Here is a 26,396-nt window from a genome sequence, read left to right as displayed (position 1 = left end):
AACAGACACAATAAATGCCTTCAACAGTTCCAGATTCATGAGATCAGAGTCAGAAAAGTATATGATATTTGGTGCAGAGTAAAAAAGCAAATGCCAGATGAGTCAAAAAGGAAATTTGTTGGAATGTGTGTGCAGTAATATAAAGCAAGTGCATGCTACGTACTGGTGCATAATTCATTCTGCAAAGGCTTTGTAGCACTCAGTGCTTTATCTACTATGAAGTATGATTGTTGCCATGGTGAATTATTTTTTTAAGTTATTCAGTGGAAGAGTAAATAGTCATTTCCAACTCCCAGTAATTGCCACATCCCAGTTCCTTCCTCTCCGTGGCCATCTTCTGCCTAGCTTCTTTTTCTTGCATGTATATTTTAAAGGCACACACTGCATGCAGAGTGTAAATACTTCCCTGTCACCAGAGCTGTCTCCACAGTTCAGAGCTTTAGGAGTGTTTGTCCATCTGTAGAAGATATGAAGAAGGATGATCCCTAATGCTTATATAACTTGTGCACAGACCTGTTAAAATGAACCCCAAGCTATAGGGGAAACAGTGAGCAGAAGCTAGTTAAATAGAACTTTTTGTTTTACTTGCAGTTTTGTTGTGTTGTGTTTGAAGCCAGTGCTGATGTATAGCATCGGGAATTTTCTCCCACCCATCTTTACTCTTTTCCTGTTCAAGTGGTTGAGCTCTCAAATCCATCCCTGTAGAGACACTCTAGGAATGCCTAAATGACAGTAATTTCTAAATGTCATCATGGTGACTTTACTGACAGGTAGGAGTAGACAATGAGAATGGCACTGACAGTGTGTAAATTTTTTTGCAATAAAAATGGACATAAATTGAGTTTCTGTATATCCTGGAACTGAAATTTAAGACTTTGTTCTTCCTACTCGGAAGATTCTGTGTTTTGTGACATTTTAAAGAGCCAGGGTTTCAGCAACCTCCCTTAGAAGCCACCTGTAACTATTGCTGTGTTTTACCATCTATGGGAAGTGCTGAATTCAGTCACTGACTGGAAAAGATTTAGTGGGGAAACACAGTTTTGTTTGTTTTCTGTGTGATGTTTGTTTTCATTTCAATTCTGTTGCTGTTTCTTCTCTGAGCCTTACTGTTGCTATAGACAAATTTCTGCTTTTGCTGTTTTAAACCTTAAAAATGGCTCTTTTTCTAACAAACAGTTACTGTTCTTCAAAATGGCATTTATTATTCTACATCTAAGTCTGTTGAGATATACATATGTTAATGAACCTGAAAAGACATTTTCTTTAATCTCTTCCAGCAGTCTGGTATGTAGTAAATAGAATTGTTTTGTAATTTCCAAACTGTTCTAAGATCCTCTGTTATCTAATTCCGTATGCCACGCTCAGGGGAGGGGGAGCCCAGGATTCTTTGTATTACCTTCCCCTGGGTAGGTAATACAAATATTACTTTGTATTACCTACCCAGGGGAAGGTAATACAAAGTAATATTTGAGAAAGTTAACATGACCCTCTGCAGATTGTGGTGTTTCTGCCTGGAAAGGTGCGTGCAAACTTCCCTGTCCGTCATACATGTTAAAGTAAAACTCCAGCAAAACTCAAATCAAAGCAAAAATAGCAAACACACCTCCGCTAAAATCCATCATGGGAATGGTTTTGGGTGTAGGAACTTTGCCCAAAGGGATGGGGTGCTCTGCATCTCGCTGTGCAGTAATAGCAGAAATGTGAATTTCCTTCAAGCATGGTGCCAGAATGCTGATGTGCGTAGGTCTGCTTGGAGATGATTCCTGTTTAGCCGCTTCGTGCTGATGCGTAGCGGTTTGTGGTCACTTAGTTTGTGGAACCTTTGAGCAATCTGAGAACTACCTTTGGCTGTGCTGTGTGAGTAACTCTGCAGCCCCCATACAAGTTGTGTGTTCAGCCATCAGCCTGGATCAGGGCACTCGGCGTCTTCTGTGGTGGTGCTGCAGAAATAAAAGGAGCTTTGTTCCAAAGCCTCTCAATCTCCCTGTTACAGGGCAGGCTGTGCAGGGAGCAGCAGGCTGTGCTCTGTCAGCTTTGCTGTGCGAGGATGTGGATATTCACTTACTTGGCTGTGCCTCTCACACCTGATTCTGGGGTTTGTGCTATTTGATGCACTTGTTTTTGCTTCTTCTCAATTTGTTTCAAGCCTTTGGTTGTTTGTTTTAGGCTGGCTCTTGCCTGTGTTTTCTCTGCATTGTCTCCTGATGCTTCAGTTCTACTTGTGAGTGCACAGCCTTGTGCAAATGCCTCCATGCAGGAGAACTTGGAGATATTTCCTGAACTAATAAAGTGCAGGGGACTTGGAGGGGAACAAGGAGGCACATAAACAAACACGAAGCAGAAAATAACATCACCCTTGAATTCAGCTTCTGTGTGAGGCACTCAGTGACTGTGTGTTTTTTCAAATGAGCTGTTGTATCTGGTATTAGGGGAAAAAAACCACCAACACACACAAACCCATGAAAAACCCCACCCCAAGGACCTTTTAGGCAGGTGGCAAGGAGTGAACATTATCAGTAGTGTGAGCAGCTGTACAACTGAAGAGAGAGTATCGCTTCCATTGACAGAAGATGGTGGAAGATATTTTGGGATTTGGATTTGTAAAGTAGCCTTCAGTGGAAGATAAAGTTGATGAAATTATGATAAAAATTAAAATATTTAATCGGGTTAGAAGCAGAATAGAGAAACCATGCCACTCTGGGCTTTCACAGATGGGCTTTCACGGTGTATATTGTGTATGAATGGGAGTGTACAATTTGTACTGGTGTGGTACCAGTGGAGGCAGGGGAAGGGCAGTAAATCCCAATTAGTTGTAAGGATTGCTTGCATAGCTGGTGATCGAGCTCGTACAGTGACACCTGGAATGCAGCGTGGCTGGAGGCAGAAGGAGCCCTTTGCTCCTGAGCCAGGACTGACAGTGGAGTGTGGGAGATTCTGACACTGCCCTGGGGCTCAGGGACCCCCGTGTGTGCACTGGGAAACACAGAGGGGACCAAGGCCCCTTCCTGCTTTGGCTCTTGCATGCCATCAGAGAGCTGGACGACTGCTCTTCACATGGAGCATTGATTTTGCTGTGGGAAGGCATTAGTGACAGACAAATTCTGGCTCATGGCCAAGATGCTGTACAGGCAAAACTTAGTCTCGCACTGAGGACCGTTTTTTTTCCTTCCTTATTCTGTTTTGGGGAACACAAAAATGTGAACTCTGCAGAGGGCTGATAAGTACGTTGTTCTTTAAAACACACGGTACTTCAGTCTGGTAAAACATCAAATGAAAACATTCTGTCCTTTCTTATCTTTTTCTAATTTAATTCATTGTTTTCTGAGACTTTCATTCAGTGAGTAGCAGCTCTGGCAATGACAGATATTCTATTGTGACTGAAATATGCATTTTGTAAGTCATAACTTTACTTGGTATTTAAATAAACTGTGTATGTACAGCGTGCAAGATTTATGCAGAGCACAGCTGGAGGTATTCTGCTCAGAATTCCTATGGTTTAAAATGTCTCTTTCAAGTTTGAAAATGTGTTGTGAAGTAGATACCATTATGATAATTGGAAGTTCAGCTTTTCTGTCTTGCTCTATTATTTTTTTGAATACAATTAACACATCACACACATTTCACCTGGTCTCTCCTCATTTACCTCTGACACTTCCTTGATATTTATTTAGACACATGTGGTGTCTTTGCTTTGAACTCAATAGTTGGTATATTCACTAGATTTTTTTTTTAATAAACATTTTTCTCATTTAGAGAAAGGTATACATATTGATGTCAATTTAAATCTTTTACTTATTTGTTAGATGATCAGGACGTAAATTGTATAAAGATTGTAGAGAAAACTGTGATTACTCTCAAATCAAAATACCTGCTGTGAAGTTGCAGAAGCAGCTCATTTATTATAGTTCTCATGAGAAAACAGTACAGAGCAGATATGCACAAAGCTGTCTAGAGAAGAAATTTAAAAATATATATGAATAATACTTTTAATTTAGAGTTGCTATATTTTCTTTCAGGTGGCTTAAAGGTGAAGCACAAATCTCAATGTTTCATTTGAAATAAGCTTTATTCTTCCAGAGTCAGTAGCAATGCTTTTGTTTCTGATGACAAAACAAAGACTAAGTTTTGGTTTTAAAATATAATCGAATTCTTGAACTGGAATTAATAACGTACTGTTGGCATCGTTTTTAACTAAAATAATGTATGTGGTGTCCTGTGTTCTATGATATGTGTAAAACTGTCAGCAACATAACACCAGTGGCCTCCAGAAGACAATTACAAATTATATCAGGTTTATAATTTTGAAGGAAAAAAAAGGATCTGACTCATCACATTTCAGTGATCCAGGAGAAAAGAATGTGAAAATATCATTAGATATTAGAATTAGGCTTGGAGTTTTCTTTATTTCTTCTTTTTTTTTTAATTTAATTTTGGTTTTAGGAACACTTCTAATGCTTGGAGTTTTAATAAGGAATAAATCCATAATCCAGCCTAAACTTGATCCTCACAGTAACACAGGACATTTTTCTGGATTATTTAAAAAAATTTGACTGCATTTTGGAGCAAACTGGGGCTGCAGTTTTGCAGAGTTCCTGTTCACTGTCCCTTCCTTTGATAGCTGTTTCCATAGGATTTTCAATAACTGTATTACTGGACGTGTTTGAGATTTGTAAATTAGTTTATGACAGGAAAAAGGTATCATCTACCAACTAAGAATTCATTTGCTTTGTCTTATAATTGAAGTGATGAACTAAGCTTTTCAGGTCCAAGGCTTCTGTATGAAAGTTTCCAAGATCCTCCCCAAAGGGAGTTTTTTGTTGGCTTGGTCAGGGCAGTCGGGGCCCGGCAGTCAGTCAGTCGGGGCCCGGCAGTCAGTCAGTCGGGGCCCGGCAGTCAGTCAGTCAGGGCCCGGCAGTCAGTCAGGGCCCGGCAGTCAGGGCCCGGCTCAGCCCTCGCTGTGCCTCTGCTGGCTGGGAGGCCGGAGTGCAGAACCCATCGGACAGGCGTGTGCACAGGAGAGCCAGGGCCAGGAGTGGTAAAGGAAATCAGGGGCTCCTTTCAAGGTACCTTGCATATGCTCTTCAGTTTTCAAAATGCACATTTGAAATTATCTCTGTAAAATGCTCCTTGGAAGAGTATATATGTATAAATTATTTTTTTTTTATGAAATCGTTCTGTAGTAAAATATTTCAAGTCCTGGCTAAGCTGTAAAGCTTAGGGCTGATAAACAAAGCATCTGAAGCCAAATGGCCCCTTAGCTAACCCCAATTAAAATAAAGATTTCATTGCGCTCTGTCCTGACAGAGAGGGAACATATTGTTGCCTTAAAGGGAGTTTGGTTTAGTTAATGAAAGAATTTATTTCATTTTTTCAAATACAGAACCTAATTAAATAAGTTTCAACTTGACTTGTAGTTGAGGACATTTTAACTCCTTAAAGGTTACTCTTGTGTCCAAGTATAGCTGTCTTTTGAATAATTCCTGATGCGGTATTTAGGTTAGTCACTTATATAATAAGAATTGTAGCAGAGCTCATGTAACTGTTTGCCTGTTAAATGTATCTCATAAATATATGTTGTTGATTCCTAAAGTGTTAAAGTTGTTCTCGACATCACATTATTTTGATGTATTACATTAATTTGGCATCAAGTGTTACTCAGAGCTAGCAACTAATACAGGATTCTTAGAAGTACTGTGGAAATGAAGGTGCCAAGAGTTTGCTTTGAGTGCCTTTTAAAAGCTGTAGATTATAGATGTACTTTGCTTACTCCTGGTGCTCAACGAAAATAAAAATATGTCGAAGAATTATTTAGGTGAAGCTCTCCAAGCAGTAGTTAAAGTCTGTATGTCCAGAACATTTTTTCTCAGAGAGGATTAATGGTGAAAATGAAAGCAATTTGTGAGGATTATATGTGTGATTAGTTTGCCTTTCCTTAGGATCTGTCTGTGCTTGTATGGATAAAGCTCATCCCCCATTTGGCAACCAGTGATTTATGACATATTCTCAACATAGTCTCAAGTATATACAAAAAATAAAGCACACTTCTATCTAAAGATACTTTCTTATTACACATGAGAATATTTTACTTGAAAGCAGTCAAGAATGGGCATGCTGTTGCTTACCTGAATTTCCTGCCTAAAACTGGAGGCGTGTTGAATGGTTGCTGTGTGTGTGGCAGTAAAACTAGAGGAGGTCCAGGCTGTGCTGAAGGACAGGGGTGGTGCTGCTGGGCTCTGCTGTTTGCACTTGGTCACAGGAGTACCTGGAGTTAACAGCACCTAACCAGTATTTACACAAAGGGAGGGTGCTTGTAATTATTTGTTACTGAAACTGAGGCTAACCAAGGGAGTTCATGCTTAAAGGAACATTTTTAGTTGTAACAAGTATGTCAGTATTTTTCCCAAATGTATCTATCAAACTCTAAATATGTTTTGTTCTGGAGCAGTGGCTTCCACTGCATAGGGAGGACTGCTTGATTTAAGAACATGCATATGTGCTCCCTCATTTGGGGATTTAAAGCTAACATTGGAGTGTGTGTTCTCTTCCAAATGTCACTCAATCACGTGCCCTCCTTTCCATGTTCAATGGATTGCAGTTCAGCTCTCTTACAATGAGTTTTCAGGGTGAGCAGTGAAGCTGTCTCCAGTAAAGGACGATTGATTTCCCCGAGCCAGGGTCATTCCCAAAGCTCTTGACAGTTTCTGCTTCAGGTTTGTGGGATTGTTGCCTTCAACTGTGGAGGTAAATGATACACAAAGAATTCCTGCCTCTGAGAGGAAATTAATAGTTTTATTTATGGATAAGTAACAAAATATTAAGGTTTAGTAGGGGCTTGCAGGGGCTTTTTAGTTGAAAAAGAGTGTTCTTTGGTGTGGGTGTGAACGTGAATGAAATTAAGGGTTAGGTGGTACTGGAGTCCTAAAAATCTCTGATTTATTTGACATATGTTACAGATCCTGAGGTAGCTGAGATGCAGTGCTGTTGTTTTCTCTTCTGTGAATTTCTGTAGATCATTATAATTACACTGTGTTTCAGAAATCTCAATAGTTGCCAAATGTAACCAAAAATAAAGCATCACATCCAGCCAGAGTTCCAGATATCCTCACTCTGCCCTAAAGCCATGTTTCCAGCCATTATCTTGTCATAGCTTATTGGGCTCAATTTTAATTAAATGTTAATAGCAATTTTGCAGTCAGAACTGACATGAAAATTTTCCAAAGATTATTATACCCACAGGATATCTTTATTATGTGTCTTTCTTGTTTATTTTTTTTTTTTAATCTTGTCCAAGCCCTGTTCTTTGGAAAAGTCTTTGGTGATGGAGAACATGAAACAGAAAATGGTGCAATGTCTTGACTGACAAGGATCAGTTTACAAGTCTACAAATTCTTGAAGAATTTTGTATTCTTCAAGAACATCAAAAACTTAGATGTTTGATAAGGGTCTTGGGGTTTATTTGATTTTCTTTATTGTGATGTATACACTGAGTGTTCTACTTGTAGGTTTCAACATACAGATGCTGAATCTTTAAATACAAAAAGGGCTTTTGCAATGCTGCAACCTGTAGTTCCTGTGTCTCTGCCTTTAAGGATGTTGTGTTCACAAATGGTAGGCACCGCTTATACTGTTGGATGTTGGATCACTGGTTCTTATTGCTGTATAGGAAGCCCTGTAGTATTAATTGGTTGTCAAATCCCTAAGAAATAACAGATTAATGTGCTTGATCACAGTGCCCTGTTTAGAAGCTGCAGTTTGCCCCCATCCCCAGCCTATCCATGTAACACAATTACAGATGTGCATCCAGGACATTTAGTGGATTGCGTTTCATTAATACAATTTGAGCAGACAATACCAAGTTGCTGTCGGGCCGTGCTGACAGCTAATTACTGAAATGAAGGGTGTGCATGGCTAAGGCACAGTGGAGCATGTCTCAGGAATAGGAAAGCAGCACAGAAATAGTGCCACATCTTGGAATCACTCCTCTGGACAGTTTGCTGTCTCTGCAGACCAGCTTTGTCACATATCTGGTCATGGTGGGGAGTTAGACTTCAGGGAAACAAAGGTTGTTACTGTTGATGAAAATGCAGTGTAGTTCTGGTTTGCCCTTCCCTCTGGTTAATTCAGACACTTGTATGTACTTACCCATCTGCTGACCACGCTTACCTCTTGCTTACAGACATCACTGCACGTTTTCCCCATAGAACGTCCAGTCTGTTTATGTGAATATCAGGGATACTGTGAATGTCAGTCGATTTTGTAGCATTATTTGTAGGGAAAGCTCTTGCTGACAGTTTGAAGGAAGGAAGGAAGTTTGAAGGAAGATGAGGAGAGACTCCTCATTGTTTCTTCCAGTATAAGAAACCACAGGCTGTCAAGTGGGGTTTTGTAACAGCAAAGGTTTAAAAGAAGCAAGTAGTGTTCTGTGTAGGCTAGGCAGTAATCCTGCCAAGCACTTGATCAGGTGATAGTGAGGAAGCTGGTATTGTTTGGGGCAGTTTGGAGAGAGACTCGGGAGAAGCCTTGGTTCAGATTTGTTCGACATGCAAACACCCCCTTCACCAAGTGCTTCTGGACCTGTCCAGAAACTCCTTGGGTGTTGTTCTAGAGCAGGGGAAGCTGAAGCACAGGGTGTTCACTACTGGGCAAGGTGCTTAGCTCAGAATATTTGTAAAAACCTCTATTGCCTAATGGGATTTGGTCTTTACAGTATATCTGCAGAATTATTAAATATAATGGGATGCTGGCTACAAAGCAGTTTTATCACCCAATTCATTCATCTGACATCTGTATTGGAATACAAGGTGCTAGTTATCGTTGGAGATATTTTTTCTGTTGATGCTCAGAGAACTCTTACTTTACCAGTGTGGTTTATCCATATCCTGATGGTAACAAGAGCCAGTGGCACTTCTGAGCAACTTATATTGTTTAGTCTGTGCATCTCCAAGTCCACAGGTAACATGCACATAACAAATACTCTATTTCTTGTTGAAATGGAATTGAATCTTAAAAATTTTTCATTCAAATCTGCTGCTTAGTTGGAAGAAGAAAGATACCAGTAGCAGATTGCTAGTAAAGGGTCTGTTCTTCCTGATGAACTCAAAAATTCACGTTGAGGTGCTGCAATAGCTTGCTATTTTTGCAATTCATTTTATGAAACAAGTTCTAGATTGAGCTTTGCTTACATGTATTCTCTCTCCATAGAAATTATGTCCTTTTTCTCATTTCAAATTAGGTGAGTACAATGAAATCCTTATTTTACATATTTATTAACAAGACATTCATCCCTGTGGTATTGTAATTACCCTCAGTACTCTGTGCAAAGAAATTACACAGAGAACTCACCTTCAGGAGATTATATGTGGTCACTCTTTTTCAAACATTACTGCTTGAAAAATTACAATTGCATCTCTGTTATTCTTACGTGTTGCTCTATCAGCTTTATTTTGTGCCCTTCCTTGCCAGAAGTTGTCGATGGCATTGATTTTTTTGGTTTTTTTTTAATTCTGAAATAAATCACATTAAAGGCCTCATGCCAAATCTGAATCTCATTGGATAGTCATTGTTAGAAAATTGATGAGTGAAGAAATGATATCAACTGTGCTGTCTGGCACATAGAGGGTTAAGGGAATTTTTGGTCTCACCAAAAAGTATTTGGTCAGGTACTCAGGTGCTGGAAATTTTCTTAGCAACATCAGTCACCTAGGAACATGATCATCTGCTGTTCTGGGGTAGAGATTACAGAGCTTAATGATTAGCTTCTATAAGCTGCAGCTGATGCCAGACTCTACCCCCTTTACACCTAATTAGCCTCATTAATGAGCTCTTCTGCTCTCCACAGAGAGGGCTTCCTCCTCAGAATAGGAGGTAAAAAATACTTCACCCAGGTAGATGTGCTGAAACCTTTAATTATTGCCCACACCTGCAAAGCGCTGTGTGTCTGACAGCAATATTGCTTACTCCAAACTGCTTATTTACAGTGACCACAGCACCAAGCATTAACTCTTTAGCACCAGCAGAAGTGGTTTGAACCTTTGCCAGTATTTCTGGGGGATCCAAAGATAGGCAGTTGCAAATTTAATGCTTAATCAAGTTGGATGTGATCTGGGGGAGAGGTAGTTTGTATGTGATGAAAATGTTTTTAAAAGTTTCTGAGTGTTTTGTTTAATCCTGAAAAATGAGCTGAAATTGCTGTTGCATGTCAAATGCAGCAATAGCCGGACTAAAAGCACAGTTAGGTGATGAGCAACTTCTGTGCTTGAAGCAATGTAATTTAGTACTGCTAAAATGGAAACATGGAAAAATACACTTGTAGTGATCAATGGAGCAGGCAGTAGCTGTGCTAATGAAGTGTTCAGGGTGATTCTGAGCCGTGGCAATTCCTGGTCAATATCTGGTGTAGACTGTGGGAAATGCAGCACGCTGTACGTTGCTGGTTATTAGCGCTGCTGCTGCGGCAGCTCTGAAACGTTTTGTGTGTGCGTTTGGCTCCCAGCGTTGTGCCCATGCCCACAGTCAGAGCTGGCTGGTTCCTTAGGAACTCTTTCCTCTGTAGCCAGCCTTCCTCAGTCAATGCCTGCTGTGGGCATTCCCAGCAGCCGTGGTGCAGGTTCTCTCTGGCGCTGGCGAGAACTGCCATCGGGGTGGTTCCCTGGAGTACTCGGCCTTGTGGAATATGAATATTGGGCTGCAGGATTCTCCGAGGCTGCAGGCAGCTGCACTCACAAGCTGGGAATCTTTCTGAGGGAGTTTGAGGCAAGAAAAAAATGTTTTCCTGGAAAATTCATCTTCTAAAATGTGTAGAAGATGATGTGCCTCCTGCAAGGCATGGGCAGTGCCTGTGTGAATGAATGAGCTTTCCAGCCAAAGTGATGAGTTTTCATGCATTTTAGTCAACTGTTTCCCTTGAAGATGCTCTTAGCATGCTGCTGAGGTAATGTGAACAGAAACCTTTGAGTTAAAAAAGGAATTTGGAACAAAAAACAGGTATTCACGTAACTGAAAATTATTAACAGAAAATAGGGTCTCCAAGCTGTGAGGTCACCGCAATAAGGGACATCATTATTAACAATTATTTTATCATTATTAACAATTCTTTTGTATGTGTAGGGGAACATTTGTTTTACTTTATTAAAAACTAAAACAGCGTCATACTTCCCCAGCCAAGATGGAATCATGCACTGTGCAAATCACAAAAATTCCTGTCCATTTTTCCACGAATGCAGTTTTAACTGAATGCCAAATTTGATAAAGCATCAAAATGAATTATTTTTTAAATATTTGCATCGTGTTTTGTTAGTTGTTGCAGCTTCGCATCATCATTACATAAATGGGATGGAGGCAGTGCATGTGGACTCTTCTGGTGGAAACGTTGGCGCTTTCAGTTCTGTTTCCTTGGTGGAAGCCAGAGGTTCCAGGGCAGATGAGAAGGACTCGTACAATCTCCAGCTGATCTCTGAGGGCGTGTGGCTCTGGAGGGGAGCAGAGCCCGGCGGTCCCTGCCCATCTGCTCCCTGTCAGAGCACGCAGCCGTGCTGCTGGCCCCGTGCCCCGGCCAGCCAGCTCCGGGCGCTCCCGCCTGGTCTCCACGACAACTCCGGGAGCCGCCGAACCGCTGCTCCCAGCCAGATGCTTCCCTGCACATGGGCTCTAATTAGATGGCGTTTTCCCCCTCACAAAGGAGTTGGGAATTTTGCGCGGTTTCCATGTCAGAAATGTGTTGCGGTAGGATGGGAGTTGGGAGGAGCCGTGTGGCCCAACCGTGGTTGCACTTGCTGCAGACTGCAACGTGTGAGCCGTGGGTTTGCAGGAATGCACAGCAGTTCATGGACAGAGCAAAACCTGTGGGGAGAGTGGAGAAAGGAAAAGCCTGCTTCCTTTTTTGTTCTCACACTGGATGCAACTTCCTGTTTGTGAATGTACCCTGGTGGAACTGGGGGACTGAGGCACATTGCACTAACTGCTTGGAAGACCCAGCATTCCCAGGCTCTCAGAGGCAAGGTTTCTTTTTTTAATTCTAGTTTCTTACTTTTTAAAGTGTTTAAATAAGAACTGCAAGCTGTGAGATGTTGTACAGGAGAGCCTGGGAAAATTAAATCTAACCTATAAAAATGATACTTTTTCATACATTTGGATCCTGCGCCTATTGTGAGATAGTGATTGAGGAGCTCTGATGAAAGTGATGGAAGATCAGCAGCTTTGATGATTATACTGATGTGTTTTCTGTGTCTTGCCTTCTCATAAGGTAAATTCTGTGCCTCTTTCTGACAATGGATGAGAAAATGGAAAAAGGAGAGTAAAAAGTTCTCATGTATGAGGGAATGGAACTTTCTTCCAGTGTTCCTAATCCAGGGCCCCTGGTAACCTCTCTCAGGGGACAGGATCTGCTCTAAGGTGAGCCTTTTCTGGCTGTGTTTTTCTGTGGCAGTAGCTGAGGCTTCCTCACCAAATTGTTGAGTGGCATAACAGCAGGACAGATCCTCCCTCAGTGAGTTCTGCTGTAGCATTTCCTTTGCCAGTGACTCTGTGAAAGAGGAGGCACTGCAGGCCATGTTCTTACATCGTGTACATCAGTGGATCTACCAGAGATTGGGTGTGTCTAACTCAGTGCAAAATTAAAGTTTCATTCCATTAGATCCATTTTATTTATAGAGTCAGGAGGTTTGTTACTTAGCTAAGAGAGTGGGGTTTCGTGACCTCTTTATGACTAAGGCTTCCCTCCCATTGCTTTAGTCAAGTTAAAAACAGTTTGTTCTCTTTCTGCATCTATATCAGCATCTAAATCTTATAGTAAAATACCCTGCTCTTCAAAATATCTGTTTATTGAATATGGTTTTGGGGATCTTGAGACAAAGGAGTAATTTACATTGTGCACAAAAACATATTTTCAGCATATTTTTCTGGAAACCTCATTGATTTGGATGAGTTTGGACTTTTTACATGTATCTAAGAAATCAAAGTAAACAAAATATTAACATTTGTGTTCTGAAGGCATGTTGCTCATTTGTAAATCTTGGCCAATGATTTGTTATTTCTACAGAAATTTTTTTCCTATTTTAACAAAATACTTTGTATTCTATTGAGTTTTAATAAGGGAAGCAAAAATAGCTCATGGTTTATCTGATAGGCAATACTTTGTGTAGATTGTTTTTCCAAGCACACTTTTATATTTTGTCATAGTATAAAATAACTCATTTAAAGAATTGCACTGCAATTTTTCTCCTCCTCTGTATTGTCACTAATATTCCACAATAGTTAAAATAGAAAAAGGCCTTTTCATTGCAGGGACCCTGAATTGGCAGCTGCTTTGCATGCCGAACGTCCCAGCTTCAATGGGAGCATTGCTCATGGAATGATTGCAGAACCAGGCCCTGAAATTACCTTGCCAGCTAATGATAAAATCGCATGCAGGCCACAGGGGTTTTTGTGGAATAAATATAAGAGTGGAACAATATCCAGTACACATTATACCAGTAATTTAAAGCATATTCAGGACAAAGAGAGAGTTCCCAGTGCAGGCAGCATCATAGAGATTTGCTGTATCTGATAAAGATTAGGTTTCTCAGCTCATAATACCATACTATTACTTTCCTTTTGTTAGTCTTTCAACACCTACACTCCTGCATTGACACAATATCAAGTAGGAAGAGGAAGAATAGCCTTGTATTTAAGGGACTGAGCAGGGATTAAAGAAATTTCGGTTCTTTTCCCTGGCTCTGCCAGAGACTTTTGTGACCGTGTACAAGTTACTTATTATTTTCATGCCTCTATTCTTGATCTGTGAAATGGTGATTTTTTTTTTTCTTCCTTTCTTTTTCCTCCCAGCCCTAAAAGCTTTCTTGCTGGCTTCTTTGCACTTCATGTGCTAGGCTTGTTGCTTGAGTTCCATCTAGGAAGCTGTAGCAGTTGCATAGGGACAGGAAGTATCTGACTGCTGTAGGTGATGAAATCAGGGTAGGCAATGGCTGGAATTAGCCAAGCAAACACTTGGAAAGCTGGCTGGCTCCAGCTTTCCAGTGATGTACTTTCATTAGTTGTGGGTAGGAGTGCATGTCATTTTACGTGGTCTAACATGAAAATGTCAGGTATCCTGATGAACTAACAGAGTTGAAAGAAGAAGCAAAACCATTGCTCTGCCATGGAAGTTTTCTCTGGTTACACATTTCTTGACAGTTTAGTTTTTTATTTGAAGTTGGGTTTGTGCCTTCTTGCTGTGTCTCTACCAGAGGCTATATTCTGTAGTGAGGAACCAAAAAAGTCTGAAATTGGGCTGGTGATGGAGCTGAGCTCTTCCGTGAGACACTGTGTGTTTGGGCAGTGCAGTCTGCATTCGTAATACATGGCTTTAAAATGCTTTTCAAGATTGCACTTGGCAATAATCATTTATCAGAACTGGTAGTCTCTTATTGAACACAGCCTGAATGTACTTTTCTTTAGAAGGCGTGTGGTCAAATCTCTGAACACGTGATTTCTTTGTTCCTGAGCTGCATCTTGAGATGCTAATAAAGCTCTGGTATCGCTCATTTAATGCGGAGAGTTTGATCTCTGCTTTCTGGATCCCATTATGACTGAGGTGGATGCAAAGAGCTCTCTTGTGCTGAATGTATGGACTGGTTATGGGAGGTTATTTGTCAGTGCAATTGCGAGCTGAATGAGCTAATGTCCTATCAGGTGTCTGTCACCAATTTCAGGTTTTCTTTATGGAATCCCGCTGGCTGGCTGATGATCCTTCTTCAGCTGTGATGAGCTAATCTTTCCCTGACATTGCAATCACAGTTCTGGAAAGGTCTGCAGAGCCGTGCCTTGCCTTTGGTTGCTGCTGTACTTGACATAGACACATATATATCCAGATCATTCTCCTGTCTTGCTTTAGCATTCTGGATGGAACTAAGGCTGGTGAGGCCTAGAATATCCCACTGGCTTTGCCATTTGCAGCATAACCAATGTCAGTACAGGGTGTGGTTATTTGCAACATCAGGTGATAATAAACAGGTGATACATGACTGGCTCGCGTGCCCTTGGTTTGCTGTGTCCTGGGGCGCTGGCACTGGGCTTGCAGCTTGTCCACTGTCACGTGGGCATCTCGCTGTGTCCTTGAGCCCCCGTGCTGCAGCGTGTGCTGCTGTGCAGAGCAGCTCTGCTGTTTGTAGTGAGGCTGTGCTGCAGCACCCACGGCACAGAGTTCATCACCTGCCCCACGTGCTGCCCGTGCTCGCACACACACTGCACTCCTGCCTTCCATGGCACAGCTTTGGGAGCTGTCTAAACAGTCTTCAGCTGTGGCTTCTTGGGCTTGATGATCTTTTTGTTGGGTTTTTTTTTCCCCCCTCTTAGAACTGAATTTTGTGAAATCTTTGCTTGTATGAGGGATTCTCACTGTTGACCTGATTTGACCCCTGCCTTTGACCCCTGTCTTTATTACCTTGCTGTTTTGTCCAGCACCCACGTGCTGCCTTCAAAGCACTCTTATCCAGGTGCACACTCCTGCAGGAGTGGCAGTAGTTGGATTTCCATGGCTTCTCTGAGCTCCCGTGTCTTTCCAGAAACATCCTTTGTGTTTGCCTCTGTCCTTTCCTCTATGTCCTTCTCATCTGAGCTGTCTTCTGTCCCACATATTTTAGTCCTTTATACTCACTCTGAAAGTTCCTACCGTAACTGGTGAGCTGAGGAGAAATTATTTCCTTAAACTATGAGGGATTGTGATGAAATTTTTTGCAGTGTAACTAAACAAAATTGGGCTTTATCTTTTAAATTGTATTATGGCTTCTTAAAATAAAACAGCAGGTTTCCTGAAACTCTAGAACAGTCTGAAATAAGTCCTAGACTCCTTTTATTTTCCAGTTGCTGCCTTAAGTAGTTTTAAGCATTATTTTAGAATGTAACAGAATTCCAATATAAAAATAGATCTGGCACCAGGTCAGATGTGGGCTGAAACTCTTCAGCTTTTTCAGGGGTCATGAGATGCAGCACTGCCCTGATGAACTTCATTATGCCAGATGAATATGAAATAGTTATATAAAGGGAGATTTGCAAAGGCATAAAGAAAAGGCATCTTTTTTCAGCGCATCTGGGAATCTTAATCTTATATTTTAAAGTTTTTTTTTCTGTTGTGTTAAGACAGCAGATTAAATGCATACATTTTGTAATAAAAATAATTCTGTGATTCAATCTTGAAATAGATATGAATTATCTGTAACGCTAATTCCTCATCGCGTCATGTGCACATGAGCCTTTGCAGTGCAATACTTCAGTCTCTGGTAGGCATTTACAGTTGAAAAAGATATTAATGGATATTTAAGGTGTTGATGAATCATGGCCCAAATTTTAATTGTTGGAACCAGCGAGTTTAGGAGTTGATGAGTTTTTCAGGACAAGTTATTTTACTTGTTTCACATGCAAACAAGACCATTCATTTCTCACCAGATCTGCAGTTCTGCGGGTGCCCCCCCATGTATAATGTCATTTGTCAGTAAAAGCAGAGCTGATTAGCTTTATAATTTACACTTAACCAGATCTGTCAGGAAAATGGTCTTATTGTCCAGCGTGTCTTTTTGTCCTGAAGCTGTGGCTGGGGGTGGAACAGTGTATGCACCTCGGGGAGGTCAGCGAGGGTGGAAGGCACTAATGCATTCTGAGCTGCAAAGCTCACGCTTGACCTCGATGATTAAAGTTTTTTTCTGTCATCCAGCAGCCGTTGAGCCCGAAATGTCTCTTAAGAAGTCAAAAGGTCTAATCAAGCTAATGAACAAACTCAATCATTAGTACTTTGGGAAGGAAGTGTGCTAGCACTGGGTGCCCCAGCTGCAGGGTGTGTGTTGCTGGGGGCACAGGAGGAGCTGCTGGGGGGGCACAGGAGGAGCTGCTGGAGGTGCAGCAGGGCACAGCCGCCTCCCCTTCGCGGGGCTGAGCTCATCCCACGGTGTCCACGCTCTGCTCTGGCCAGGGGAGGAATTTCGCGTTCTTGTAGGGGGTAGGAAGGGCTGCTTATTTCCTTTGAAGGGTTTTTAAAGTGAGGATTAAACAAAAGCTAAACCTTCCTTGGGTGAACGTCGGTGCTAGTGAACTAATCTGCATTTCTCTTTACCCATTCCTTCCAGCTCTGTTGACTCAGATTTCTCTAACATGGATAAAATATTTTTCAGGGATCCTTTGTTACATTCCAGTATCTGAAGTTAATGGGAAAGCCTTTCTCAGCTGGTCAAGTAGATGACAGCTGTTAGTCATTTAAACGCAGTAAAACCTTTCAGACAGTGCACACCTTGACTTTGGAGCCAGAACCTTTGTCATGTGTGTCCTGGAGACTGGCACTGACCTGTTTTTCCAAACATTTGCTCTTTATTTTATAATGAAGTGTCTTATAATTCTTTATTCTGATGAGAGCAAAGCCACAGTAAAGAAGAAAAAAGTAGTTTTTTCACACTTACACTTCTTGCCGGGAAAGCATGTAGTGATTTTTGTTTTCCCTGTAAAAAGAGTTAATCAAAGCAGGTTATTATTTTTAAAATAAATTACCCTGGAAGTGTATCATGTAAGAAAGCTGCTGGTTTTTTTCAAATCCATGGAAATTCACTGTTTCAAGCAAGGGGTGACAAAAACTCTCCTAAGAAAGTAACTTCTTCCTTTTGTCAAGAAGACCCATCCTGTGCTTAAACAGACACTTGCAATTAATCCTTTCTTCAGTCATTTTACTGCCCTGTTCATTTTACACAGCCAGTGGTAAATAAGAGATTACTAATTTAAAGCTTTCAGAAATAGAATTATATCATGCTTTTAAAGGGGATGCTTTAAGACTTTTTGCTATCTAATGTTAATTTTGAATACTCAACAGATGAAGAGTCCAAATATATATTGGGTTAATATGAGTATCCATAAGCATATATGTGGGTTAGTATGAGCATTCATAATAATTATACATCAGTATAATTTAGTCTTTCTTTGTTACTTGTTTTTAATTCAATAAATATATTTGCTTGCTATGTTGTCTATTTGTAGATGTGTGGAAGAAATTGGTGCCATTATGGCAGATACACAGTAGACTTCAGCATTACCATAATTCATTAAAATAAGATAAAAGCAGAGCTGCAAAACAATTTCTGTCTTGCCGACAAGATTGGGAAAAAGGGAAGTTCCACTCTTCCACTCTGAGTTTTTCAGAGATGTGGAAAGAGCAGAGTGGACATTCCTGACCCGTTTGTGCTGGCTCTGCTGAGGCAAATAAGCAGAGTATATGGAATTCACATGACTGTGTGTCATATTTTGGGGAGACTAAGTAATATTAACTTTTTGAATGATGAAAGTCCTTCAGCTTTAGCAAAATGTGTGTAAAGGCACTCTAGTTTATTTTGATGATCTGCAATTTTCCAGCCTGTTTTTCCATCCTGTGGCTGGGACCTGCAAATAAAGTGCAGTTTACTGAATGCTAGGTAAGGCCTGTGTTCCTTACCTGTTTGTTTTGGAAGGGGAGAAGGTCAGGTGCAGGCAGTGGATTCACAGGGGCTCAGTCAAGGCTGTTGGAGTGTTTAATGCTCTGAACTCTCCAGGGTGAGCCCATCACTTTCTGCGAAGAAGCGTTCGTGTCCCACCGTTCGTCTGTGATGAGGCAGTTCCTGCAGAATGCCATCCAGCTCCAGCTCTTCAAGCAGGTACTGCCTCCAGTGGTCCATGGGAAAGCAGATTCTCTAACAATTCAGGTGGGGTCTGGGGGGCTGTGTCTGTATCCCTTGATCTTGTAGTGCAGTACCTCAGATCCTGCTTGCTGGCTTCTCTCAAACTTGGCTTTCTGTGTTTTGAGAGGTAGATGGGTTTTCCCACTAATGGTCTCTGACCTCAAGGGTTTTTCATATCTGAGCTTGCCTAGATCCAAGGTATCTCCTGTAAATTTTGTCCAGGAAGCATATTACTGTTGAACATAGAACTACTGCTTTAGGGCAGCTGAAAACATGTATGTGTAGCCAAACATGAATGCTGGCTTTTAGCAGAGTCACACACCTTAGGGCAGTGGTCAACATTGTGCCAGTTTGGGTGGTATTTTCATTCTGAGTCCCTACCCAATGCAAACATTGAGGTTATTCCAGCTAATGAAGGATAAAGTCTTTCTGAAAGGATGAAGAATGGGATGGTTGATGTGTTTCTGTCTTCTAATGCTGATGCAGTTCATTGATGGGCGTCTGGATCTGCTGAACTCTGGGGAGGGCTTCAGTGATGTGTTTGAAGAGGAGATAAATATGGGAGAATATGCAGGTAAGAAATATTTTAAGGTAATTTCAGACACTTTTGTTGGCTTACCATTTGTGGGTTATCATGATGTAATTGGTCATTGCTGCTAAATAACTGAGGCCTAGTGATCTTGGCAGCCTGAAATGTATTAAAATTTTGTTCTTTCGTCTGTCAAGAGCTTTGAATAATGTATTGTAGTCTGAGTAATGCTTGTTCAGTCTTCAAAAACCTCAGCGTTACCACTTAAATAAAGTACAACTAAAAGAGTTCTTGCATTGGAGGAAAAATCTTGGCTTTACCCAGAACCACCTCAGATTTCTCTTAGTGAACTTAAAAACATCTGTGTTCTCAAATGTCTGAGACAGCACAGAGAAAACAGGCAAGTGTAAATCTCCCATCAATGTTTTGTTCTCTCCTGAAAGAAAAGGCTGGCTGTCCTGTTCTGTCCATGCTCCCGGACCACTAAGTGCCAACACTTCACTTTTTGAGCTTGTTTTCTGTTCTTTAATCGGTTACAATTTGTTTGTTTGTTTGTTTGGTTCTCTGTAGGTAGCGACAAACTGTACCACCAGTGGCTGTCCACAGTGAGGGTAAGCACACGAGATCCTGCCAGACACCCTGAACTGGGCTTGGCCTGTTGAAGATTTTCATGTGGTGACAGAGACAGTAAATCTTAAAGCTGTTTACATCTGATTGCATATAATCAAACTTGATCTCTGGAAGTGTAATTTTGCACTGAAAGTAGGAAATACAACATGAATTGCTGGGATTTTGCCCTTCTGTGTTTCTCAGTAAGGTGCTGTTCAGCAATAGTCTGTGGGGTATGGCAGGGGTGTAGAACACCAACCAGGTGAACAGATCATTGCAGTTGATGTATCACTGGCTCATCACTTTGATTATATTCATCACATGAAATGCAGCTGTTCTAGAATTAATGTTTGCAGCTGGAGTTAGATTTCATTTCCCTCAACTTATCCCTTTATCAACTACTTGTATGTCAAAAAGGCACTGTGTGTATGATAAACAGGACTGTGGGATGAGGGAAAGGAAAAGAGCAAAGTAAAACCAGATCTCCCCTCTTCAGATTGAACGTACAGACTGTCCTGGGACAGAGTCTCTGGCTCAGACATTGAGTGTTGCTCAGGATACTTGTGTCTTAACTTGGTTAGGATTTTAGTGGAAGGTATAGAACAGCTCTGAGGTGAGTGGAAGCACAGGACACAGCTGTGAGACGTGTAGGACAAGGGCTCTTGGGAGGCACCTGTATTGTCCCTTGGACAAGTGCTGTATTAAACAGAGCTGGGCAAAACCAGAGCGACATTCAGAGTGGTTTTCCTTGGGTCTTTTTCTTTAAATCTGACCTTTTCATACTCAGCTCTGCTAATAAGGATAGTTAATGCTCTGTTATTTTAAGAATAGTGGATTTTAGATGGCTGTTTGCTTTAAAGAGCTTTGATAACATTTCCTCCCTTGTTACTATAATTACAGAAAGGAAGTGGAGCCATTTTAAACACGGTAAAGACCAAGGCTAACCCCGCCATGAAGACTGTCTATAAGTTTGTAAGTATTGAGTACTGGCTTACTACTGAGATAAGAGTCTAATTACAATTCTGTTTTAACCTTTCAAATGAGACTCAAGACTTGCATCCATTTTTATTGGACTCACAAAATTACTCAAAATATACATTCATTCAAATTTCAAATTTAAATGTAAAAGTCATTTTGAAATTTAAGCTCAATTGAAATGCAAAGTACAATGGGAACTTGTGATTTCTTTTGAAAGTACAGATGATAAATTCTGTTTATTACACAGAACTCTTTCTGGGAAATAGTGCCTGTGTTCTCTGCCAGTCAGCTCTACCATCTCATCATTGCTCTGTTGGAAATCATTGTTACCTCAGCTTTCCCTGCTTGCAGCTTCATCGAAAGAAGGGAATCCTCTCATTTTCCAAATTGTTTCCATCTTTTCTAAATGTCAATTAATTTTCCCTAGAGATTTCTTATACCTGCTTATTTAGAGCCCAACTTACTGAGTTATTCTTTAAATGGAAGTGTTTTCAGTGCTGTTAACAAACAGCTGGTGTGTTGCTGTGCTGTCGTGTATGGCTGCCAGCTCCACTCTGCCAGATCAAACAGCACAGAAGCAAGTGAGGATTTCTTACATGCTCAGTTCTGGAAAATAATGCTGCAAAAAGCATTGAGATAACCGTTCAAACTTTGTTTTTCTCCTGCCTTCCTCCAGCCTGAGAGAGAGGAGTAGGATGAGATTAGCTCTACTAAATGGAACTGGCACCCAGAGCACTGCAAGGAGAGTTTTCAGGCTCACTGCCAGTGTGGAAGAATAGAAGTTTATAGCACAGATAAATACTTACTGGGGAACACTGAGGGTGTGGAGTGCAAAAAGATGAAAGATGTCTGTGGCTTCAAAACAGGGAAAACAAAATTTTTGCAATAGAGATGGGGTGGTGTTTTTTGTTTATTTGGGGTCTTTTTAGCTTTCTGTTTGTTTTAATATGTTTTCAGTATCCTGTTACATCTTCTATTGACATTTTTATTAACTGAAAACAAACTTAGTCACTGCTGGAAATAGAAAGGAATTTTAACTTAAATTATTTTTCATGCAGGCAAAAGATCATGCAAAAATGGGAATAAAAGAAGTGAAAAACCGCTTGAAGCAAAAGGTACTTGAAGTTCTTATTCAAAATGTATAAGCACCACGTCTGAAATCCTTAGCCACTGAAAGCATGATGTGATCAATAGGAAGCTGTTTGATACAGTGCTGTTAGCATACTTCAAATTGCATTACCAGCTGTCCTGGATTTTTCACACTTATAAATATTCACAGACAAAAAAAAAATTGTCTTCAAATACATGAAAGCTCTGACTTAAACCCACAAAAGCCAGAAAATTGAGTGTTCTGCTTGGAGTGGTCCTGCTCCTGTCTTTCGTGCTGGGGCACTGTGGGAGGGGACTGCATGTGGATTGGGAGCACTTCATCCAGTTCTGGCAGTGAACTTTTTGCAAGTGGCAAGTTGTTATTTTTGCAGTAATCAGTCAGGAAAAGTAACAACATGTTTGTCTGCCATTGGGAAGAGGATTTCTGCATTTCTTGAATGTCTGCTACAAAGTTCAGACAGGAAGGAATTTTTTAGAGTTGGTGTCCATTGCCAGTTGGAATTATTGCAGGAAATAATACTCAGTTTGTTGTTTCCCAAATGTGTGAGTGTGTTTGTAAACAGCACAATTCCCTGCTGCTCCACTGTGTTTGAGGGATGTGTTATCCAATCCCAGCTGCTCCTTTTAAACCAGAGGAATGGTCATGAGTACCTGGGTAACTCTGCCCTGGGTTATTGCAGACACTTCCTTTATTCTGTGCATCAGAGCACTCAGAGTCATGGAGGAAGCCAGGCAGCTGACCTGCTGGGAGAACTGAAGTTCTTATTCAGAAATTTGTATTCAATTTGTTGCATAGGAGTTTGGGTGGATTTTGTTTAATCTGTGCTCTCTCTGTAAATGTCTTCTCTAAATTTCTAGACCATCCTCCTAAGTTAGGGCTACAAGTGCTCGTGGGCAGACAGAAGTGCTCCTGAGCCTGTCCCCAGGCTGCTCCTCCAAAGGGGGCTCTGCACAGCTGGGCTGTGAAGCGAGGTTTGCCTGGGTGCATTCCAACTGCTGCTCCCTCTCTGAGCACTCCAGACCCTGCTGCAGAATCTCAGGGAAGATAAAGTGGCTTCAGATGCTTTTATGTTATTTTATTACTCTACACTATGTATGACCACTGTAGGTATAATTTGAAAACAATAGAAACATGAAGCACTTTTCTTGTACATGGATTTCTCTGTGTCCCTGCCTGTATTTCACTTCTGGACATAACGTTCTGCCTTTTTGTGTGTGTTTCTAAAGCAGTTGGAGCTGTGTAACGTGAGCAGGTTTTTTCCTGCATTTTAAATGCAAATAGAATTGTGTGCTGTTGTGTGACATTTGTATACTAGGCTGAGAAAAGCCTCATTCAGTCATTGCTTTGTTTTATTATTATTGTTGTCTTCCTGGTCTGTCAAGCAGCAAGTATCTCTTTAAAAAACACACAACATTTACAACTAAATGGCCCAATTTTGTTTCACCTTCTTTATGTGGTGTATCTGTAAGTGAGATGCTTAAACATGATTGTTCAACATAGGCTTTCACAGGAGCTTAAAAGATAGCTGTGAATAGTTGAAACACACTGCTGAACCTCTCCTTCCTTTATTATTCTGTCCTTTTCTATCCCATCCTCTTCTCCACGTGAAAGCAGATAGGAAGGTAACTAAAATTAGGGATTCCTCTGTTAAAAGTGATAAAAATAGCAAACATTGCTTTGGTTACCCTCATTTTTAATCTAAATGTCTGTGCTGCTTCATTATGGGTATGTTATGCACAGGTCTATTAATGCATCCTCCCCAGATTTTATGTAAGAGCATTGTATTTATCCTGTTTCCTCACTAGGATGTGTGAGTGTTAACTGTCTGACATTCTGCTATCATTAAATACTTACTTTTTGCCAAATTTGGGATGCTAGTCTTTCATCTTCTAAGAGTAACCTAAGGTTATTTTTAAACTGAACTTACTATCCACTGCATTTTAACATACTATTTTCCATTATTAATATAGAAAGCATGCAGGCCTCTGGTAAGGAAAAGTCAAATATAAACATCCCTTTTCCAGTTTTTGCTGCCAAATCTGAGCAGCTTCTGTACAGGATATAATTTAAAAATGCAATAAAGCTGGAGGTTCTGCTTCTTCCAACTCTGCATAGCAATGGTGACCTCTTAAATATAATCAAGAGCCCATTTTGCCCTTGGTCTGCTCCAGTCTTGGGTTTGAATTGCAAATGAGAAATGCAGGATTGACCTGTTGAGAGGTCACTGTGGTGTGTGTAAGGTCCTTCTTTAATATGATAGTGGAGATTGAATGGTGCTCCATTTCCATCCCTTGTTCATTTGTGGTACAGTATTTCAAAGCAACAGAAATAGTTTTCAGAGGATTCTTATGAGTGAGAGCAAATAATTGTTAATAGATACAGCCTAGTAGCTTTATTTTATATCTGATACAGTTCTTTTTTTTTTCTTTTTTTTTCCTCTTTTTTCTTTTTCATTTGCCTTTTTTTTTATTTTTTGCAAAGGCTGCCTTTTTCCATCTCACAGACCGTGGTGGTCAAGTCCCTCAGTCAGTGGCTCATTTGAAGCTTAACTGCATAGAATTAGGAAGAGGGAGGAATATGAATGGTACCATCCTCAACTTTCAGTCAGGAGAATGGAACTTACTGAAAGCTCTGGCTAAGACAATTTATATAAATGGTTGGGCACTTGGCATTAATATATTCAACATGATTTTAGTTACTAGAGCCCTGTGTGGCTCTAGTTAGTGACTGGTATTCTAGAAACAACTCATTTAGAGCTTTATAACACAACCTGCACAGCGTTCAAGACACTCAGAATGTGTTTTGCTCCTCTCTAGCCAGTGGTTGCAGTCCATTACAAAATAACATCAGATTTCACTGGCTTTTGACTCCAATGTGTTTTCACTGAAGATAGAAAACAAACTTTTGTGAAGCAGATTTTGCTTTGATGAATGAAGCTGTATTGATGATTTGTTTGCCTTTTGGAGATGTTGAAAAAATAGAGAGGAATCAAATAACTTAATTCTTATCTTTTATTAAGCAGTTAAAAAAAATATATATAGTGGTTTCATTGGAAGTCTGTGCACCAAACTCAGTAGAAGTAGGCTTTAGGAACATGTTATCTTTTATATGCAATTATATCATCAGAGAAGTAGGGGCAATCTATAGCAATAAAAGCTCAAGGATTTGCAGTGATCGTTACACATCTGAGGGGATTTTGCTTAATGGCTTAATCTCTCTATCTTTCATCTCCTCCCATTCCCCTCATGTCCAAACTTTTGTGTCCTTTTTTTGGCTTTTTGGGGATTTGCCTGGGAAGGTGCTTTGCCCTCCACTGCCTCCCAGCCGTGTGCTGCCTTGGTTGGAGCTCTGCAGGGCCGGGAGCAGCCCTGCTCAGCACAGCTTGGGTGGCCCTGGGAGTGCTGGAGCTTTGGCAGCTCCAGGCACCTTCGGTGTGCCTCCACCCCCGCAGAAATATGGAAATGGGCTTTGTGTTTAGTCTCATCGCAAGGAATGGTGCTGCCACAGGCTGTGTGAGTCCCGGGCTGAGGAGATCCCTTGGAGGCTCGCTGCTGTCTGGAGCTGGAGTAGGAGTTTGGCAGACACTCAGGTTTCTTGTCAATGCCTTGCTTTGGGGCTCTTTGTTACTAATTCGGAGGACTTTGTTGTACCTTTTCAAGACAAGGTGGCATTGTGCAGCTGAAGGGCGGGGGGGAAGAAAAAGTTTTTCTCTCTAGTTTGACCTTAACAAGTTGTTAATTCCCCATGATCCTTATGCCTGTATTGGGGAACCACTGCTCTACCAGCTGGATCTAAAGAGGGGTCTCAGCTTCTCTGTGGAGCAGACAAAGCCCCTTAGAAAGTCCATCCAGCTTTTTGTTTCATTTGACCTAAACACATTAGGTCAGTGTGTGTCCAAAGGAACCATTTCTAATTGGCCATCAGCTTACACGGCTCATTATTGTACCTGAGCGAGCCGGGGGCTCGCGGGGCCGTGTCAGAGGTCAGGGAATCAAAGCCCTGCCGGTGGCAGCAGCCACCCTCAGGTCAGCCTTGCAGAGCTCCAGCCTGTGCAGCCTTCTCTCCATATTTACCCAGCATTATTTCCTTGGCATTGTTGCAGAGATGTAAGGTTTGGGGCCCACTGCGTTACAGACTGTTTCTCGACTCACTTTCAAACTCTTTGCTCCTTCTCTGATTCCTGGTGTCTGCAGGCCTTTGTCTTTTTCAAAACCTGTGTTGCACACCCTGCACTTGCCAAGTCCTCTAACCTGGGCTGGTGGGTCACTTCACTTCTGGAGATGAGAACTAAAGTCAAAGCAAACAAAAAGTGTTCTGCCGGGCAGCCCTTGGTGTTGTACCCTCTCCTGGAGGCATATTCAGTGCACACAGACTCCAAGATGAAATGCAAAGCTAACTAAGCTCTGAGTTCCATCTCTCCTTGCCACTTCCACCAGTAATTGTTCTGCTATGGATAATTCTGTGTGGTACGTTAATGGAATTACTGTGTTCATTTAGGTTTACAATA

General features: G+C 41.1%; 1 protein-coding gene across 7 annotated transcripts in view; it reads left to right on the top strand.

Moving 5' to 3' along the window:
* DENND1A (DENN domain containing 1A) overlaps window positions 1–26,396 on the top strand; it is a 149,727-nt gene that overhangs the window by 98,487 nt on the left and 24,844 nt on the right. For all 7 annotated transcript variants that reach the window (XR_005952829.1, XM_041406468.1, XM_041406472.1 and 4 more), the window contains exons 14-18: window positions 18,537–18,638; window positions 19,149–19,236; window positions 19,762–19,802; window positions 20,701–20,772; window positions 21,837–21,893. Coding sequence is in view for 6 of the 7 variants with exons in the window: in XM_041406468.1 (XP_041262402.1) it covers window positions 18,537–18,638; window positions 19,149–19,236; window positions 19,762–19,802; window positions 20,701–20,772; window positions 21,837–21,893 (360 nt within the window). In the remaining variant the exon portion in view is untranslated. The remainder of the gene's footprint in view (window positions 1–18,536; window positions 18,639–19,148; window positions 19,237–19,761; window positions 19,803–20,700; window positions 20,773–21,836; window positions 21,894–26,396) is intronic.

This window comes from Onychostruthus taczanowskii, unplaced genomic scaffold (genome assembly GCF_017590055.1).
Source record: "Onychostruthus taczanowskii isolate IOZ18803 unplaced genomic scaffold, ASM1759005v1 scaffold25, whole genome shotgun sequence".
Lineage (NCBI taxonomy): Eukaryota > Metazoa > Chordata > Aves > Passeriformes > Passeridae > Onychostruthus > Onychostruthus taczanowskii.
This window is presented reverse-complemented; position numbering and strand designations above follow the sequence as displayed.